Genomic DNA, 20,154 nt, shown 5'->3' with positions numbered 1-20,154 from the left:
CAAGTAAACTGATTGAATCTTTTGAGCTTTAAAGTACACCGTCTATACAACTTTGAAACACAGATCTCTCACTGCTGAGTTAAATATCAACTGTCACTGCAACACCGTATAAATAATAGACCTTTCTATGAGAGGCTATGATGATTTATCACTTTAAGAAAAGCTGCTGCTGTGGATAATGGGACTCTGTGACACGTTAGCATATTCACCATAAAAATACCATCCAGAGTTTTATTTCCTTCTATGAAAACAGATGAATGGAGACAGTAGAAGCACCCTGGGCTCTGAATTATAAACCTCTACAGCAGGATGTGACAAAATACAAAACTTGGTAAAGGGATCTAGAAAAAACAGTGAATTCTGCTTTAAGTGTTTTGGGGTTGATGACATCACAAGAGGTGTAAGATCAGATAGCATGAGTAAACACAATGGGATTTATTACTAAATAGTTTCTGAATAGTTAAAGTTGCTGTTGAGCTGCAAGGGGTTCAACTTGTGTATTTGCAAAAGGTGGTGAAGCTGAAGCAACGACTGAAAATGGCAATTAAATGAAATGAACGTGCAAAAAGAGAGAAATATTTATATTTCTGTTTGAATTTATCCACTTTAAAGTTTTTGTTTTTGTTGCAAATTTTAAATGAGTAAACCGTTTATCTTGCATGCACTCTGATCTCAATCAGCTTAAAATGACAACTTCTGACTACTGAGAGTTTGTGTATTTTGTCTTTGCTGCAAAGTGGGACAGGTATGGAGGCTAACTGGCAGGACTGGGCTTACTATGCATCCTCCCCCATGGTACCAATTATGAAAGAAAGTGGTGTTTAATGCAGCCTTTATACGGGAAACGTTGATACTTGAAAATTATCCCAATGCATTTCCCAGACAATATGGATTTTAAAATGACCTTTCTCAAAATGATAACTGAACAATTTAGGTTATGAATTCTGGTCATTCCACTTGGTGCTGACCTTTTTTTTTTTTTATGAACTTCTTTAATGTGTTTTATTGCTACTCAACGCCATGCTCTGTATGACTTAGATGTTTTGTTACAGCAGTAGGGCACACCAATAAATACTTTTGAAGGAGGAATTTCAGAGCAAATTTTAATGATTGCCTTATGTAACGTGGCCTGAGACATATGTGTGTGCTTGAGCTTGTTTATGAGAGGGCAAATTGTATCGCATGTATTTATTTACTACAGGATAGCAAAACAAATAATAAAAATAAAAAAAAACCTGAACATGTCATGTTATGTAGGGGGCAAACTATATCTAAAGTGAGTTTGATTGTTTTACAGAAAATTCTGGACCGTGTTATTAAAATAAGTTATTGGGTTTTCAAAGTTTAGTATCACATGAAGGAACAAAAAGAACTGTGGCTCTTCACAGATAATGACCTGGTATAATAGAAGAAGCTCATTCACTCTGAGAGTTAAGAGGAGATGAATGCATCTCTGATGCCCATCCATTAATCCATTAATTATGAAGCTGCAGCCCGGATATGGTCAACTCAACCCCAATAAACTCTCCTGTAAACAACAATCCAATCAATAAGCTGCTGTTTTGAGCTCTGTTATGAGATGCTAACATGTACCCACTTCTTTTTATTTTTATTTACAGCAATATAGGATTTCAGATTAGCAGTCAGGCGTTTAACATACCTCAAATCTCTGGTTGGTGACTTTTTTGCCTTTCTTATTCCAGACAATCTTGGGCTGTGGATCCCCCGTAGCCTGGCACACGAAGGAAGCCACTCCCCCTTGCACTCCTGTTTGGTTCTGTGGGGTTCGCGTGAATCTGGGTGGAGCTGTGAGGGAGAGATCATTTTCAAAAGTCAATATCGCATTAAGACAGCTAATGTGTGAGTAAATGTTTCAACTCGCTTCGGTCCTAAGTTTCATCACTGTTTCACTACTGCTAAAATTCCTTTAAAAGTCATTTTTGTTGCCTGATTATGGAGCTCAGGTTCTTTTTAGCTGCAGCTATAGAAGACAGATTTGTTTAGGCAGCATTGCAGACCAGCTTTCTACGTAGTATTGCAACTAATACTACTTTTTCCACTTTTCTCTTACTTTTCCCAGATCCCATTCAGTGCAATCTATTCAAGGTGCTGGAATCAAGGAGAATCATATACCATGCAATTTACCAAATATATTTGGTAAATTGCATTCATTCTCTGCAGAGTATGAATGTAGGGAACCAGTTCAATTATCGTGTCAATGCAGACCTTGGAAACTGCAATATTGCACATACTGATACTGCAATATTGCACATACTGATACTGCAATAGCAACAGCCACTGTAAGTACTGTGCAGCTCTAAACTTATCATCCTATATTTTTGTTTCAATATCTGAGTGAATACCATAATAATGTCCAACTAATGTAAAATAGCAGCGTCAGTCTTGTGCTGGCCATTCCATAGTTTCAGCAAGAAATTTGTGGTTATATTTCAAACAACCATTTTCATTATTTCTACTTTTATAAGAATCAACAAAGTCAATTTTTTCGTTCAATTATGTCTCTTGAAGCATTTAGATCTATGTCTTAAATTAATATGACATAATTACGTCACACTAATTATATCACAGTATAAAATAACATCACACTGTATGTAGTGATTTTTTAAGCTAAATGCTTAAAAACTTCTGAGCAAGCCATTTCATTTTCTGTCTGTGTTTTACTCTACTTGCAGTGGACCTGTAGTGAATTTCCCAGTTTAGACATGCATGTGGGTGGCTTTGTGTCTGTGTGTGTCTCTTCTGCCCCGTATGTGTGTGCACGCTCCCATCATGTTTTCCCTCTGTCCCTGTATCAAAAAAGAAGCTTAATATTTCTGTGCCATAAAGGATTTATGAAGACTTACTTCTAACATGACCACTAAAGCCCCACGTTCCGGGTACGCCAACAATATCATAACCCCAGCCTCCGCTGGATTGTGACATCACAACATCAAAAAGATTCGGCCCGTCAGTCACGGCGCGTCACCACCAGCTTGCCTAATGGCATTCCAGCCAAACCAGAAAATCCCTACTTAAGGGCTTACCGCCAAGCGCACTGACAAAGGGAGAGGAATTGCTTTTTGCTGTTTAAAAGGAGGGTGGGGGGAATGGGAGAAAAGCTAAGCTGTTCAGAGAGGGGGGGGGGGAGGAAAGGGAAATAGTGAGGAGAAATTAAGAGAAAAGCAAAGAGTGATGGAGAAGAACAGATGAGGAACTAGGGAGGAAAATGGGCAGGAAAGAACGAGACGCAGAAGGGGAACCAGATGTGACGCCAAACAATAAGAGAAAAGCAACCAATTAACTGTTAAACTTAAGTGCTTCACAGCCAAGTACCATCTCACATGCAGCTTTATGTGCATTCACATAAATCAGCACCTGGATTCAATAGAGTAACTGCAAGAGGCAAATGATTTGACATTCACATAAATCAACAACTCAGAATTCCAGAGAAGAAAATATAAGCAAAAAAAAGGATGATACAGAAAAATGCATTTATTATAGAGAGAAATGACAAAAACAATAAAAAAAATACTTCAATAAGTTGAGCTACAATCAATCCACATCAACAAATTACATAACAGAAAAATTCAATTTTTTTATGTTGTAATTTTTTTGTGAATTCTACTTTTTCCCATTATGACCATATTTCTTAACTCGCATTGCTTGCTGATGCCCTATGCAAGTTTCCTAAGATAGAAACTTTTTAAACTACATTGAATAATAAACTGAGTGGTTTGATAACTAGAATTAATTGGTTAAATGTTTTGTATTTCTCCTTTGATGAACATTATTCATGCACTTTTCACCTGGGAAGTTGCCAAGAAAACCATTATTTCTTTGATATTTTGACTCTTTCTATGCCACTTTTTCCAACTGATTGTGCATTATAAAATAGTAGTTTGCAGATTAACAGAAACTGGTTTGTGTTGTTTTGTTCGAGGCCATAATGTGTGCAGCTTGCCACTCCATCCTCACACCAACTCACGCATGCCGTTACAGTGTGAGTGGGTTTGTGCTGCAGGAGTGAGAGGATATGTGAGAGAGAGAGACATGGGAAGGCTGAGGGGAAAGAAAAAGAATGAGGAGCGGGGGAATCTCTCCCTTAATCCTTTTACTAATCTCTCACCCACAAAACAAATGAAAAGTGTAAAGCCAGCAGAGCCATGCTAACAGGCTTGCTAGATCTTCCAATTGCTTTTTTTTCATTATCTCGCCCGTTTTTCTTTATCTATCCAGCCTCTTCGTACATCTACAGTTTCACTCTCGAAGGTTCCCTCCATCTTGCACTTATCTCGGTTCCTCACTCTTAATTCTCTGAATAACTTCTTCCTCCTCTTGCTTTGCAGCTGCTCCCCTCGCTACTTTCTTTTTCTTTCCCTTCTTCTTGTTTCTCATTCCCTATCTCCTCCTTCCATCTCTGGGGTGTTACATAAGTCTTCCTGTCACATTGACTGACTTTATAAAGTGTGTGCATGTGGGGGGGCACTGGTAAAGAGAAGTGGTTCAACCGTATTCTCCACAGCTCCTCTAACTTGGGTCCTCTTCTCTTTAATGTGTCTCCTCATCTCCATTTATCAACCCTCCTGCTTTTTCTTCTTTTATATCCCTCACTTCGCCCCATCCCATCCTCTTTCGCTCAATCCTCTGTCTCATCGTTGGATTGATCCTTTCTCCTTCTGCTTTTCTCTTTTTTTTTCGTCATTGCGTCAGAATGTTCTAACCGTTTGGTCTTTTGCTTGTGATCATCAGAGATTTTTTTTTTTTTTTTGAGATTGTGGTGCTTGGCAGGATTATACACTGGCATTCAGGCCAATGGAAAACAGGCTAAGGATAAAAGAAATGAAGAGAAAATAAACTCTCTTTTTTAATATTTCATGATTTTTAAGTTAGTCTGTAGACGTTCAAACATATCAGATGCAATTTACATTTTATAGCATCTATTGTGTTTGTCTTGAAGTTGATTAAAGGCAAGGTCCAAAGAGAAACTTTGGAATTGAGCATTTTCAGCTTTTTCTGCTTAACTGATGGCAAGGATTCAGCTCTCTTTTTAACAAAAATGTTCTAAAGGCAAAGGAACAATAAAACCCAACTAAACTGCTATGTGCTGATAGAGGCTAGCTTAAGAGTTTTTTTTTTTTTTAATGAACAGCAAAATTAAAGGAAACTAATGGCAGTGTACGGGGACTAGCGGGACGCGCTGCTGCTGCCAGATGGTTTCTTAACCGAGAGAGACACTCAAGAGAAGTCAAGTTTGTAAGAACAGATGCTCGATGAAACCCTCAGGGAGAAAGATTTACGTCTATAATGTGTCAAGATTACGTGCATTTTAGAATGCCTTTCTATTAAAGAAAACCATATGGAAAAATAAGATGACCATAAAACACTGAGAAAATATGACTGTTACACTTTTTCACTGCTTGAAATAATGAATAACTTTGTTATTATGCTAATCACTTATTATTTACCTTATTTAGTTATATAATCAAATGGTTTATCTGGTAAGGAGGTGAAACACTTTACCTCTGCTATAAAATCGTGTTCAGTGAGCTGAACTCGTTCCTTCAGATCCTTCAAAGTCATAAAGTCTGTTATAAATCACTATCCTGTAGGCCTTATCATATGTGCGCTCAATCACTTATTGAGGCTGATGTGATTCACAAACGCATAAAGCAGACAGGCCTATCCAAACAAATCAAATCCAACAAAAAGCAGCAGCATGAGCTGCAAATATTTTCTGATACAACTTAAAGCAGACAAGAGAAGCTCAGAGAAACTAGTTTATTGCCAAAAATCTGACATAATAGTCTAATATATTTCTGATTTTGTTTTTGAACATGCTTTAATACATTTGACCTTTTGAGACAGTAAATATGTATGTGTTGGAAGTTTTAATGAAATAGGAAAAACTGGTCTGCATATATTCTGAGTGTATTGAACACAGCATTCAGCGAGTATATTTACATCCTTCCTATGGAAACATATTGTGAGTGAATTTCACGGCTTAGCAAATGATTCCCCAAACAAGAACTAAATTAGGTCCTTCAGATAAGCTCAGGAATGAGGCCAATAGGGGACTAAACCACGAGTTGTTAGTCTGAAGAAGAATGGGTGGGCAACTGGCCATAAGTTAAAACACATTAACTTCAAACAGACACATTAAGAACAAATGATCAGCCGCTTGCTTTTGGGCCAGTAATGAAATTGGATTGCTGGGCCCAGTAAGCACAAGGGCCTATCATCCCTCTGCAGAAAACATAAGTGGTAATTGGAAAACATTTGGCTAAATGGGCTATTCTAACATAGAAAATTAAATTATGCACAAATAAATGGGGTGATATTTGATGAAAGGTTTAATTAAAGTAAGGCATTATTCAGGTTTCTGAAAGATTAGCTATTCATCTGAGCTAAACCCCAACAAATGAGGAAAAAAATAGATTTGATTTAAATTCTTTTTTTATTATTATTTTAGAGTTGCATCGCAGTTCCTTCTCACCTTATGGTTGCATTTTTATCTGTCATTTTCTTTTAGCAACCTCCAGCTGATCTATGACACTTTAGCTATAACCACTATGACGTTACAGCAGAAGATAAAACGCACTTTTATTGCCTATAGTTATGAGTGTCCAATTAGAGTTGCTCTTAATCACCCACAGCAGCCTCGGGGCCTGGTTAGTGCCGAGTTAATCAGGGTTAATTTGCTAGAAACACAAGGGGAGGAATTAATCAAACGGGATCTTCTTTTATGCACAGGTCATTAGAAACACATGGGCGACCCATTGGGTATGCAACTTTACTGGGTCAGAGTTGGCTTCCCATGAAGATGAACAGAGGCTCTCTCAGTGCTGGTCCCAGCGCATTAGTTCCATACCAGTGCTCAGCAACGTTGGCGCTAAGCTTACGCTATGCAGGCCTCTTCACAGACGAGTGCACCTGCTTAGCGAATGCTAAGTTAAGGTGATCACATTCTGTTTCCCACAGATGGGTGCGCAGCTATGCTACAGCTGCGGATAAAATATGTATTTGCACCCTCAATGAAGAGTCTAAGAAACTTGGGCAGCACCAACGCTTAGTTTCCACACTAATTGAAGTAGAGTGAAGTGCGTCTACAGTTTGAAACACATATATGGCTGAAAAAGACATGAAGAGTACCTGATAAATATTTTAAGTAGTGTGTCTTAAAGAGTTATGGGATCTGATGCTTATCTGACTATTTTAGATGTGGCCCAGTTATGTCATCTTCAGTGGAAACATATTGATGAAGATTGTTTGGACTTTCAAGGCATTTACACAATATAACAACCTGCTGTCAACAAGCCCTCTCATGACCTGGTAATGCTTTGTAATAGAGCTATTCAGCATCATCATTGTCAGAGGACCTTCCTAAACACTCTTCAAAAGCCCGGGATTTGATTTAAATATTTGAGTATATGAATATTTCTGTATTTCTTTGTGGCTTTCCTTCCTTCGTGTCCTCGCTTTTCTTCCAAAGGACTTTTCTGTGTTCCTCATTTGAAATCAAAAAGCAACTAAGCTCTGGATCTTATGTAAAACCACATTACGACCCTTTTTGTATGAGGTGCTCAGTCACAAAGTAACTCTGCTGTAAAGCATATTCAGCTTTTATTATATATTTATCAACTTGTTTCAGTCTAGGAATTGCCTCTGATTTGCCATTCGATACAAATCAAGTTAAAAGTGTTTTTTATTATGTCAGCTATATTTTGCAGAACAGCAAATTAAATACTGATTTGTCATGTTTTCAGTTGGATAAACTAAATGCATCAATTCTATGTAAAAAAAAAAACTGTCTGCATACATTTGAACTATTTTTTTCTACAATTGCTTGTGTTTCATCCATCTATAACTTAAACAGGCATTGAACAGAGCTATTTCACTGCCTGTAGAGGCATCAGAGATGTAAAAAGAAAGCTATGTAAAGATTGGGTAGTACATCCTTTTATTCATTATGTTACCACTGGTGCTGGTTCTACATTAAATCAAATCATATTCACACTTATTAAAACTCTGCTCGTGATATGCTAATCTAAACAACAAAATCCGTTGCCTAAGATGTTTCTACCATAGAAGATCTCTGTATTTAAGCAAATCATATCTTTACATTCATGTATATAAATCTAAAAAGGATTTTGCTTCAGTAATGTGCGATAATCTTGACAAGAACATTACCAGTGTAGCACGAGAATCATCAAGACTCTTGATCATTAAGAGAAATCATGAGATAAGCAGAGTTGCTTTTCATATTTTGTGGTGAAGTTCCAACTTTGACTTTACTTTTATCTGCGATTTAAGCTACATCAATCAATCATACACAAGAGACACAATTTATCCAAGAAAATGACCTGATTCTTTTCCGTGCCCCTAGCGGATTCCCAGATCAGAAACCTCTAATCTGAGAGGCCCTCATACTTAAGCCCATGCCTCTGAATCCTCACTTTACCCCATCCATCAGCGTCAAGAGACGACCATAGACCTTACATAACTCTAGATGCTTATCCGGGTCTAATCTCATCCGAACTACGCATTAAACATGCTTCCCTGCATGAACATATAAAAAAGATAAGTATAAATGGGTTCACACAGGCACAGATCACTAAACACAAAGCCCCATGATAACACTGGATGAGCTCCAGAGATCCACAGTTTAGGTGTGAGAATCTGTCAACAGGACAATCCTTCACGGATTTTTGCAAAGAACTGTATGAGGCCGAGCTATATCAGATTCCAGTCAACCTGAAGTTGATGCAAAAGCCGGCAAAATGCCATAATCTGACAGGTCAATCAGTCACCAAGTGAGCAGGTTCCATGTTTCAAGTCACGCCTCATAGGTCACATATAAAAAGGTCATTTTATTTGAGCAACACAGAAAAAGAAAAAAAAAAAATCTTCTGTATTTTTTTTCCCTCTAAATTCAATACAGAGCCTTTACAGAACAGTAATGATGTGATGCAAGCTGAAAGTAAACAGTTTCACAATCCTTCCTCAAGCTGAATCCTAAACCACTCTTGTCTACATTCAAAACGTTAAGAATGTTTCAGGGCAAACAGTGTGCTTCCTGAAGCGCGGGGATGCAATCTGGCCATGTGTCATCCTTTGGAAATGGTTTCTTTTTGTTGTTTGCGCCGTACATACAAAGGGGCTTGTATTTCACCTGGAATTACTGTTACATCCAAGCTGCACGTGCAGAAGGGCTAGCTGATTCCAGGGCAAACAAGGGTCAGTGAAGAACCACCATCTTATTGCAATAGCCCCTGTTCCCCTCGTTCCCATCCAACAGAACGAAGTGAGATAGAGATGCTGTTTCTTGCGCCGGGTATTTCACGGCGTACATGGAGCAGTGGCCTAGTTTGCTACCGGATCAGGGCATTACTCTTAATCCCCCAGATATATGACATAAGCACGCACGCGCAGATAGTCATGCTGAGAAACAAAATAAAAGGTGGTGGGAGAGAAGGTAGCAGATTCAGAAGGAGAATTTGAGAGAGAAAGAGAGAGAGAGAGAGAAAAACAAGCTGGGCACTGAGTTTTGCTTTCTTTTGTTATTATATTATTGTAGCATGAACATAAAGTGAAGTCATGCAATTTTTCCAACCATTCACATTGGATACTGGTTCACCTGACTGTACCTTAAATCCCTCAGTCAGTATTGTGTAATAGATCTGTTCCAAGCATGTGCTGTCATTTCTTAAACTACAGCTTCTGTTGTTGCATGAACTGTAATTAGAGATACATCAAATAATGGGCCAGAAATTTCCCCCTAAATGGCTCTAGTATGTAAGTGACAATTCAAGTACAAAAAATCTTTTTTTATCCCTCCTGTTTGTTAAATGTATTAAAATTCCAGCTGCTGTCACACTATTTCCTGTCTTGCTATATCTGTTGGCATATTGAACAAACTGTTATAAATATGTATTGTGTTCAAGGGTATGAAATTTGCAGCATTCTCTTGTGTCAGGGCAATGTATGTTCCTTTTATATTTTATTTAATTTAATCTCATCATTATTGAGGATAAATTAAATATCAGGGTAAAAAATGTAAATGCTCTGAGTGCTCCTAAGCAGTGTTTTTATTTTGGCCAAAGTTGTCAAAAATGAGGACAAGTTGTTAGTGTCACCTTCAGTTTCAAGCATTTGGCAAGGCGAATGGAGTGGATCTTAATTAGCAGAAACTGCATGTAGAGATTAAGTAACATATTTTTTTATGTTATTGCTGTGCTATTTAAAATGCACCTGCACCTATTTTATTGCACTGAGCAGTATGTAAGGTGTATGCAAGGTGTGCCATCTACAAATGAAATATCATTTCAAATGATCTATGTGTGCCTCCAAATGGTTATACATCCATCCATTATTTAAACATGCTTAATTAACAGGATGATCTGAGTTTCACTCTCAGTTTCAAGCATCCAGCATGCAGATGTGAGTAAATTTCTGTCAATTCCGATTACATGGCACAGCCTGAAGTTAAGCAATGTTGTTAATGGATCATTTTCAACATACCAGTATTTAAGTTGTTATAGTGTTGGTTTTGTCATGTGTGGTAATTAATTCAACATTTTTTAATATGTTCAGCAACGTATGTCCGTGACAGCTTTGCTTCGCTGGTAATGAAATTGTTTACATTACAGTGTCAAATGACTCATCAGGGGGAGCCAGAGAATTAGTTACCTATGACATGATGTCAGCCAATGCAATTAAAACATAAGGCAGACCATGTACTGTGATGCATTTGTTTTGGTTTTAGCAAAAAACACACTGAATTTATCCCCATTTAACAAGGGCTAATGTGGTAATTTATTTATGTACATTTTTATATTCATGATTAATCAGTTTTCTGTTGGATTTAAAGCTGCAACAAATTTTCTGTGTTGTCTACTTTCATCTTATTTCATCTTAAAAAAAGATAAATTTTAAAGATAATTTGGCTTCCCGATTTAAGCAGAATCTCAAAGAAAACCGTGAATCGACATCGACCAGAAAAAGCCTCAAGTGGGGCATCTCTATCAATATTTATTTTATTTTGTTCATTTCATTAAGCTTTACAATAAACATAAAGATAAGGACAACTGAAAGCAATTTCTGAATGTGTTTACCATTTCAAAACATGGTGTCTTACGATGAGAAACTAAGATATCAGTTTCCAGACAGCCTCCGTTTCAATTCTTGACATTCAAATCTCCGATTATCCTCTGTTGATATTTAAAGGGATGCAGAACGCTCTATATGTGGAGATAAAAGGGTAAAAAAGAGAACAGATTCTCAAGCTCCGCATTTTCTTCTATCTCAGCAGAGTACAATGTTAGGAAGAGAGAATGCGGAAAGTTAGCAAGAAAAGACTAAGAGAAGTGGAGGGTGGGAAAGAAGACAATGTATACTTAGAAAAAGAACAGACTATGAATCCCTTACACCCTTTTCTGGACTTGTGGTACTCTTCTAAATCTCACAGCCTGAGAGCATCGTTGTTTTGATGGATGGCCAAGCCTTTGCCGTCTGACCCTGGAACTTCCACGTAGGACAAGAGGGGAGGAGGTTGAAAGCAAAACAAGATAGGCTTGAAAGTGTGCTTTGACTCGGGCTCTGTGAGGCTTCAAAACATTCCAGCACAGAAATTACTGCCTGAAGCCTATACTTGTGTGTCAGTTTGGGTGCTTTTGCAGGGTGGTGATGATATGTTATCAGAATCGCACAACTGCAAAGCTTGGAGCTGCACTGCACTCTCTTTTGGGCAAACAGATCATCCTGTACATGTTCAATCAGCTGATTTTACGATTTCTCTTTCTGTTTTATGTTCTAGCCAATCTTTTTGCCTTTCGTGACCCCTCTATTTCTTTATATCTGTCCACCCCAATCTCCTCACATGTCCAGGAGTTTTATCTACAGACACAAAACATCCTGATTTTTGTGGTTAACCATCCATCCGACAGAATCTTAGAGACTCCTACACTTACAGACTTATTTTAAATACCAACCAGCACATATCTATTGAGTATCCAACAATGCTAAATACACAGGATACATACACAGTCTAGAAAATATGAAGTAAAAGATATTTTGAGGTATTTTATTCTTCTTCTTTCTGTCTGTACATCCTAATAGTGCTCTGCTGTGTGCAGTTGTTCAATTAGCCCTCCCTTTACACACAATCCTGCTTTCACTGGATCTTGTTAAATTGCCATCTTTGTAGAATGATATATTTTTGTCGCTCTTCTCTTTATAGAGAACAGCTGTAAAATAATAAGCTGATATCAGTTGATTATGCAGGTTATCTGCCAGTCATAACTTACCCAATCCAGTTTTAAAACAGGGCTCCAAACTGTCGTCAATAATGGTAAATTAGTACCAATCATCTCAGTTCCCAGTCAGCAGCTCTCATTCCTGTCCCGTCTAAAGTAACTGTGTTGCTTTTAGCTTGTACAGTACATTTCAATTTCATATAAACTTAAATACACTTCTTGCTTTAGTGAGCAGTGATTTGGGTTAGTACACGTCAGCGTATCACAGCTTAGCTGAACTATCAAGTGGATTTTACAGCTTTTTGCATAGATCTCCACATTAGTTGCAAAATCTTTTCCTCCTTCACTTTATTGTTGACTATTTTGATGCACCGGTGACTGCTTAACTGCTTTCAAATAGATTTTTTTTTGTTGTTGCTTGCAATAAAACCAAATTCCCCAAACGGTTTTGAAAACAGACCACTTGAGAATTTATTCAAAATGAATAAAATCCACCAGTCATTTCAAATCAATTACTTGCAATCATACACAAAACCAGGGTAAGACTCCTGACCAACATCCTGATGCGCACAAAAACTTTCTTGAGAAAGGCTTTGGACGAGGACCAAATGGCAGGGATGAGACGCAAACATGGCATTAACCGAATCACACAAGCAGTAGGGAAATTATCTGATTTGCCATATGTGACCTGTCGGCCTGTGCCAAGCACGGCTAAGAACAACAAAAACAGCTGGCCTCAAATCAGAACTGCAGCCTAACACACACTCAGACTGGCACAGAAACCCAACATGTGCACTATCTTCAGTAGAGAACTGTATGAATTTGGCATATTCCAGTATTTGTGGTATACACATACACACATATTGGATTTTGTAACTTGTCAGATTGCAGAAGATCTGTGTGTCTGCATGCTTTGGAGTGAGAAAGTGAGCAAATGACTTTGTAACAGGACTCACAGTCAGCATCAGCGAGGAAGAGGAAGCTGAGGAGAAGCAGGCCTGGACTGACAGGGAGCATCGCGGGATAGTTCGACACATGCATGCTGTATTCACCGTGAGCTCAGAGCCTCACTGAACAACAGGATGATAGAAACAAGCCTTCACAACCTGAGGAGACAAGACAGGGAAAATACCATTAGAGAAAGTCCAAATTAGTCACAAATGTGTTTAGATATGCACACATATTATATATATATACATATACATACATAGTTTATAACCACACCCACACACGGCCCAACACAGACTTAGAAACTTGGGGTGCTTTAGTTCCCTCTAGGCGTCACACTCCTCGTTTTGTGTGCCTGTGTGTGTTTGTGTGGTAATTTAAAAAAAAAGTAACTGATGAATTTCAACTTATGGCAAACATTTAGCAGTAAAACACCACATCTCCTCTGAAGCTGAGTTTTTATGCTCCCAAGTGAGCAATGGCCTCATTTTTATTTTATTTAATTTAATTTTTTTCTTTGTATCCCTGCGTGTTACACAATCCCAGAGAGCAGGCTGTACTTCCATGTCAGATTTTTCCCAAATGTGCATCAGAACAGCGAGATTTCAGATTGATGAAAAGGAGCGGATGGCTCTAAGGTGGAGGGGTGGAAGGACAGACCAAGAGATTGATGGATGATGGGGAGATTAAAGTGGGAGGAGACTGGCTGATGTTATCTGCTGGCTATGTTGCACGGAGTGTTGGATCAACATGCAGCTCAGTGTTTTTATCCTTTCATCCTTAGCTCACTTCCTGCCTTGAAGTGACTCTTTTATGATACATTTTCTTCCTCAATTCTTTTTATACCTTAAATTTATTTTTTATAAATTCCTGCCACAATATACTTCTCTATCAATTAGGAAGTTTTTATCTTTGTAAATTCACCTTGTTTTCTGTCACTGGAAGATATAAGATTTTGGCTTTAGTGGAGATGTAGTGCTGTGAAAAATAGTTGGCTCTTGCCAATTTCTTCAGATTTGATTTTTTCCTCACGATATAATGTTTTAGACCATCACACTAATTTTAATAGACAAATATAACCTGAATTGATATAAAATGCAGTTTTAAAATGCAGTTTTTATTGTTGTTGTGTTAACCAACATTCTGACAACCCCTTAACCTCTCAACAGTTGTATTTATTTCATCTTTATGGAGGAATTTTGACCCAATATTCTTTTTGGAATAGTCTTGATCCAGTAAAATTGGAATATTTTCAGAATGAACAAACTGTCTATGGCCATGCTACTCAATCTCCAACAGACTAAATTCAAAAATTTGACAAGGCCACTCTAAAAGCTCCATAATAAGTTTTTTTTTTTTTAGAAGTTAATTTGTTGATGTGCTTTGGATCAATACCGTGCTGAATATTTTTATACCAGATGTAACAGGAGGCACAACTTCCAAAAAATTAAAGCTTTGTCTTGCCAGTCCACCTTCCCAAAAGTCTTGGTTACCAGAATTAAAAAAAAAAAAAGTTCTGCTCATTCTTTCTGGTCAGCAGTGATTTTCCTTTAAATGCCAATTGATGCCATTTTGCCCATTCTCTTTCTCTTTCTTACTGTTGAGTCTTGAACATCATATGTAAATGAGGCGAAGGAGGCAGACAGTGCTTAGAGGTTGTTCTAAAGAAAAATCAGTGGGTTCATTTGTGACGTCCTGGATGCTCTGATGTAATGTATTTCTCAATATTGTCAGTGACTTTGGGTTTCTTGTCTGTTCTTTTTCTTTAGATTGTAGCCTGATACATTGTCCTTGACACCTTCATATCCCTTAGGTTTGTCAGTCATCAGGTAATGCTAGTTAAACTGAACACAGTTTAAAACAAAAACCTAGACAGTTAGTTAATGATTTAACAAGATGGGTAAAAATACTTTTCACACACCACACAAGTTATCATTTGAATATTGGAGTTTGTATTCACTCAGATCACTCTGATGTTAAAGTTGATCTAAAACATTTATCTGTGACGACACTGATCATGTAAGTTTGTGTCTGAAGTGTCTTAAACCGCATCACACAAAGAGAGCTGACAGAATGCTGCTGCTGCCCAGAAACTAAAGACATATTCTAGCATGTAGTAGAGGTATTGTATATGCATAAATTGTTTCATACTTGCATCTTGTGCATGTGGCTGGGTCATGCAGTGCCCATGTGATAGGGCATGTGTATGTGTTTGCATGATCTCCAGAACTGAACAGATTCATCAGCAGCAGCAACAGTCTTAATCCTCTCTGCTCCTGAACAAGCCATCTGATTAAAAAAAAGAGGAAGGGGCCGGGGCCCCAGAGCTCTTAGCCCGCCTGTAATGAAGGCAGCAAACAAATCAACCCACACTGGATTTTCCACTTGGTTTAGTCCAAAACAATTGCTTTTGGATAACTTAGATCTCTCCCTGTACAAATTAAGTTCCCTGATTTACACTGCAACAGCAGAGAGGGGAACTCAGACTTTAATGCATGAAATGGAAATATTTTTTAGAGCTACAAAAACTTAAATTGTAACCAAAAGTGACTTATTTTAAAGTTGATTTTCATAATCATAATATCAGTGATGCACCAATCACATCAGTCGACCAGGCATTAAAATCGCTCATTTCCCCTCACAAGGTCTGACCCAAAATGGGCATAAAAGATCTTATTTTGTCATTACATTCAGTATATGCATCAAAACGGAAATCTGACACCAATCTAACCTTTAGCTGCATCAACAAACAGCATGTCTTTTGATACTCTTCCTTTTGAGTATAATTTTAAAAATTCTGAAGTAAGAGACATTTATTCAAAACTTGGATTCAAAACTTCTACTTCTATTTCAAAAACTGCATAATGTTTATTTTACACGTTCTGCTTAATTGTTTACATAAAGCAATGTTTCCTTTAGTGAGCTTGAATGTGATATAGTCTAAAGATGGGAAAACTGGCAACTGGAATCATTCAGTAAAAGCCTGCTTGGTGGATCTCCACAGAATATTGTATTGTAACAAATATTCAAATTTAACAAAAACCTTATACAATCAAGTGAAGTGAGTAGAGTTCTTCAGAAATTTGGTCAAATGTTCTGCACCACAAAGGTGCAGAACTACTTTAATGATGGTAACATATGACATTGTGTGCATAAAAACCATAAAATCAGAAGATTCGGTGGCTAAGTTTAGGTAAGGAGAGGTTAGTACTGTTTAACTTTCATCCACAGTGCAAAATACATAATACTAAGAACCCCCTCTGGAAGTCTGATTGCTGTTATATAAACATAGATCAAACAGGCTACATATTCAGGGTGTGAACTTTTTTATCAGACAACAATTTTATGCTACTGTGAGTGCCAAAGCAAATCTGAACATATGTTTTGAACTAGACCAGAAAAACATCCAGCTAAAGTCAGACTTGAAGCAGACGCACCTGGCAGCATGAATATGAATACGGTGCACAGTTTTGAATGAACAGGCAAAACTCTCAACCAAAGCTGAAAAATATCCTTCAAAACAAGGTGAAGAGGGTTGTTAAGAAAAGGAATTCTGGGTTACCCTCCAAAACTTCTTTCCCTTCTAACCCGATTACAGATGAGCAGAAGACAATAAAATAATTAACTTTTTTTTTTTTTTTTTTTTAATTATGCCTTTTTGCCCATTTTCACATTTCGCCCTTATTAAGTGATGCACTTACTTACAGTGCTTTATCAGGGCAACATTGACCTAAACCCCTTTCAAATTCCTAATGGCGTAATAGGAAACTGATACCACTTTGGTGTAAGTGTGCATAAACGTGTGTGAGTTTGTGTGTCCAATAATCAGTCCAGCTGATTCGGTGTCACTGGAAAAGCCTGCATTATTTAGTATCTCACTACACAGCATGTCACGTTAATTAAACGGCTAAGATAACTCGAGGGCCGTGTTGAGGGGATGGCGGTGATGGAGGCTTGATAAAAAAGGAACAAAGGGGGACCAGAAGAAGGCAAAAAAAGCGAGAACAAAAAAAAAAAAGCACAAAAAGACGAGTCAAAGCTGGGCACGCACACTCAGACACAAACCCACACAGAGAATCTGCCGCCAGGTAGACACCAGATTGTAGTCTGGGTGTCTGTTGTTGCAGGTATTACTGAGAGAGTGAACAGAAAGCCCTTTTTCCGGTGCGGGAGCTTCTGCTGCTGCTGTGGATCACGGTCGGTACTAAGCCATTCACTTGTATTAGGTCCTATCACTCAATTATACTCCGTCTGTCTGCCCAGGCCTGCTGATATCTGTTACACTTATCTCTTAGATAGCTCCTGACAGAACAACGGCTGTCTCAGAGGCTGAGGCTAACGTTTCTGCGCAGCACGGAAAAGTGAGAAGGTTAGGAAAATCTATTTTGGCCGTTTTATTTTACCGACAATGAAAGTTATGTTCTGACACAAATTATCCACGCATTAACTTGGATTTTAGAACACGGAAGGTATGAACTCATTTCTTTATGTAAAACTTCGGACTAAATGAGAAGTCAATCTACTGAGAGACGGGGCAGCAAAGTTAACAGATGAGGAGGCAAAAGTGAGGAAAGGCAATTTAGAAGGGGAGCCTGTGATCCAAAAATGGAATGGAAATAAAAAGACAGCGTGGGTGGATGATGAGAGAGAAGAGGGCAGACTACAAAGCGACGGCATAGTACAGCTGGAAGGGATGTTGAGAAAGATAGAGAGAAAGACAAAAGACAGATCCTAAAAAGCATAGCTCAAGGCTAACCGTGTGCTGCGGAAAAGAACAGTGGGAAACCTAATTTGATTCCATATTCCAAAAGCTGAGCCACCAAATGCAATTAGACATGCTAATTAACTTATTCTGTTTGCCCTGTTGAAACGGTGGCAGGCTGGCAGATGCGTCACCAAAGAAGCCAATTTGTGATTGTTGCATCATATAAGCTGGACAAAGAACAAGAAAAGCTAAGTGGGACAAACAAGTCTTCATTACAGATTAGCGTTAAATCCAAGTCAGGTTTTCATTTTACATTGTGTGCCACATTTCTTCACTACGCTGAAATGTCCTTACATCTTTTCCAAGTCCCAATCAAAAACTTCCGTGTATATTTTTTGGGACAGTAATGAGACACAAAGTAGTGCATCAATGTAAAACGGAATGTGGTGGAAAGAGATACGGATTTCAACGTTTTTTTTTTTTACAAATGAAAATCACAGAATTGTGACCTGCTTTTGTATTCAGGTTCCATATACTCCAAAATAAACAAAGTCCACCTGTGTATAGCTGAACTTTAATATATATAGAACTGTTCTGTGAAGGCTTCAAAGAGTTAAAAATAAAAAATAAAAAGCTTTGGGAAAAGTTTTTATTTGCAAAAAAATAAATAAATAAATAAAAACACGCCTGTTTAAGTAAGTGAAAATTGCCTGATAACTCTGGAGCAGCTGCAAAAACACGGGTCACTTGTAGAAATTGTTCAATAGGCCATTAAGAACAAACAGCCAGAAAAAGGTTATGGTTGTAAGAAAGTCATGAGATGTAAATTGTAAGCTTTGGTAAAACATGTTGTGGCAGAATCATTCTGTGGGTTTGCTTTTCTTCAGCAACACAACACGTGAAGCTGTAATTGTAATTTAGACTGTTGAGCTTGTTTCACTTACGTGATTCAGTTGTGGGATGAAAGTCATGTTGTGAATAATGTGAATATCTTGTATCTAAATTCTTTGGTAACCACATGTGCTTATACGTAGATATATGAATACTTTCTAAATACATCCGACAAAGAGCTCAAGCCCTCTATATAGCCCTTCTTTGTGATCTTTTTGCGTATGTATATATATATATACTTCTTTGCGTATGTGTATATATATATATATATATATATATATATATATATATATATACATACGCAAAGAAGCAAGCTTTTTCTTCCTTCTTCAATAAATAAATAAACAAACTGTTCCCTCGCAGGGCAACAAAGAAAAAGTCGAGGGAGAAAGCTTGAAGGGATGAAGGGAGAGCCGTTTGATGTGTTTGACTAGCAAGCATGTATGCACACATCAACTCATCCACAAGCTGATTACCAGTTATCTGTCATCTCCCCCACGGTACACAAACAGGCACAAACAGACTCCATAAGTAAGCCCTGAGTCTGTTTCCAAGAGAAATGTTGGTGTTTAAAGGCCACAAGTCTCAGCGGCAGCGTCTGTGGGGATGACACTGTGACAGATTTTAATTGCCTTTCTTCTTGGAGTGACTCACTCAGCCACCCAAGAGAAACTACTGTATGTGTCTATGTACAAAATCTATCCTCTATGTAAAGCAGTGTGTTTGTTTGCAAGTGTGGGAGTTAGAAGATAAGGGACATGAACAACGCCGTCACATTAAATCAATACTTGAACCTGAGCAAATGAGGTTTAGACAGAAGCCATGTGTTTGAAGGGATATTCGCCATATAAAAGCAACTTTGCTTTTGCATTATTTCAGCGATGTTGCAAGTGTTCCTTTACTGAATCTTGGATGAGATCCTATTCAGTGCTACAAAATGTCCACAACTTCTGCACACGACGGGTTCAAGATGGCACGTTTGAGTTGAAATGATTACTTTCTTTATTCTGGAGAGATAAAAGCAGAAATCTGTGTGAACCTACACAAAAAGATCATAAAGTCACGAGAGAAGCTGAAGTAGTTTTCTGCTGCAGTGAACAAGATATAAACATCTGTGCAAGTGGAAACCTCATGGTTGAACCTCTACAATATGAAAAATGTTTGCAAAATGTTTGGACATCTAAGAATTTATAAATGTATAAATTCTTATACGTCTTATATGTCGCTGCTTTAACCAAATGCAGGTTCAAGCAGCGACATCACAAGTAAGCTCCTTTATAATCAGTACTGTCAATTAAAGCTTTCAGGTTAGCTGCAAAAAACAAAAAAACAAAACAAAAAAAAAACTAAAAATGTTTT

The 20,154-nt window shown here is 37.8% G+C and overlaps 1 protein-coding gene across 1 annotated transcript in view; it reads right to left on the bottom strand.

Annotated features, from left to right (window-relative positions):
* Nucleotides 1-20,154, bottom strand: part of ptprdb (protein tyrosine phosphatase receptor type Db) — a 227,288-nt gene that overhangs the window by 64,935 nt on the left and 142,199 nt on the right. The window contains exons 7-8 of the mRNA XM_088004866.1: nt 13,208-13,357; nt 1,661-1,806 (exon numbers count right to left, since the gene is read on the bottom strand). Coding sequence (XP_087860992.1) covers nt 1,661-1,806; nt 13,208-13,292 — 231 coding nt within the window. The 5' untranslated portion in view covers nt 13,293-13,357. The remainder of the gene's footprint in view (nt 1-1,660; nt 1,807-13,207; nt 13,358-20,154) is intronic.

This window comes from Poecilia mexicana, unplaced genomic scaffold (genome assembly GCF_051168715.1).
Source record: "Poecilia mexicana isolate PSO_F unplaced genomic scaffold, ASM5116871v1 scaffold_1, whole genome shotgun sequence".
Lineage (NCBI taxonomy): Eukaryota > Metazoa > Chordata > Actinopteri > Cyprinodontiformes > Poeciliidae > Poecilia > Poecilia mexicana.
This window is presented reverse-complemented; position numbering and strand designations above follow the sequence as displayed.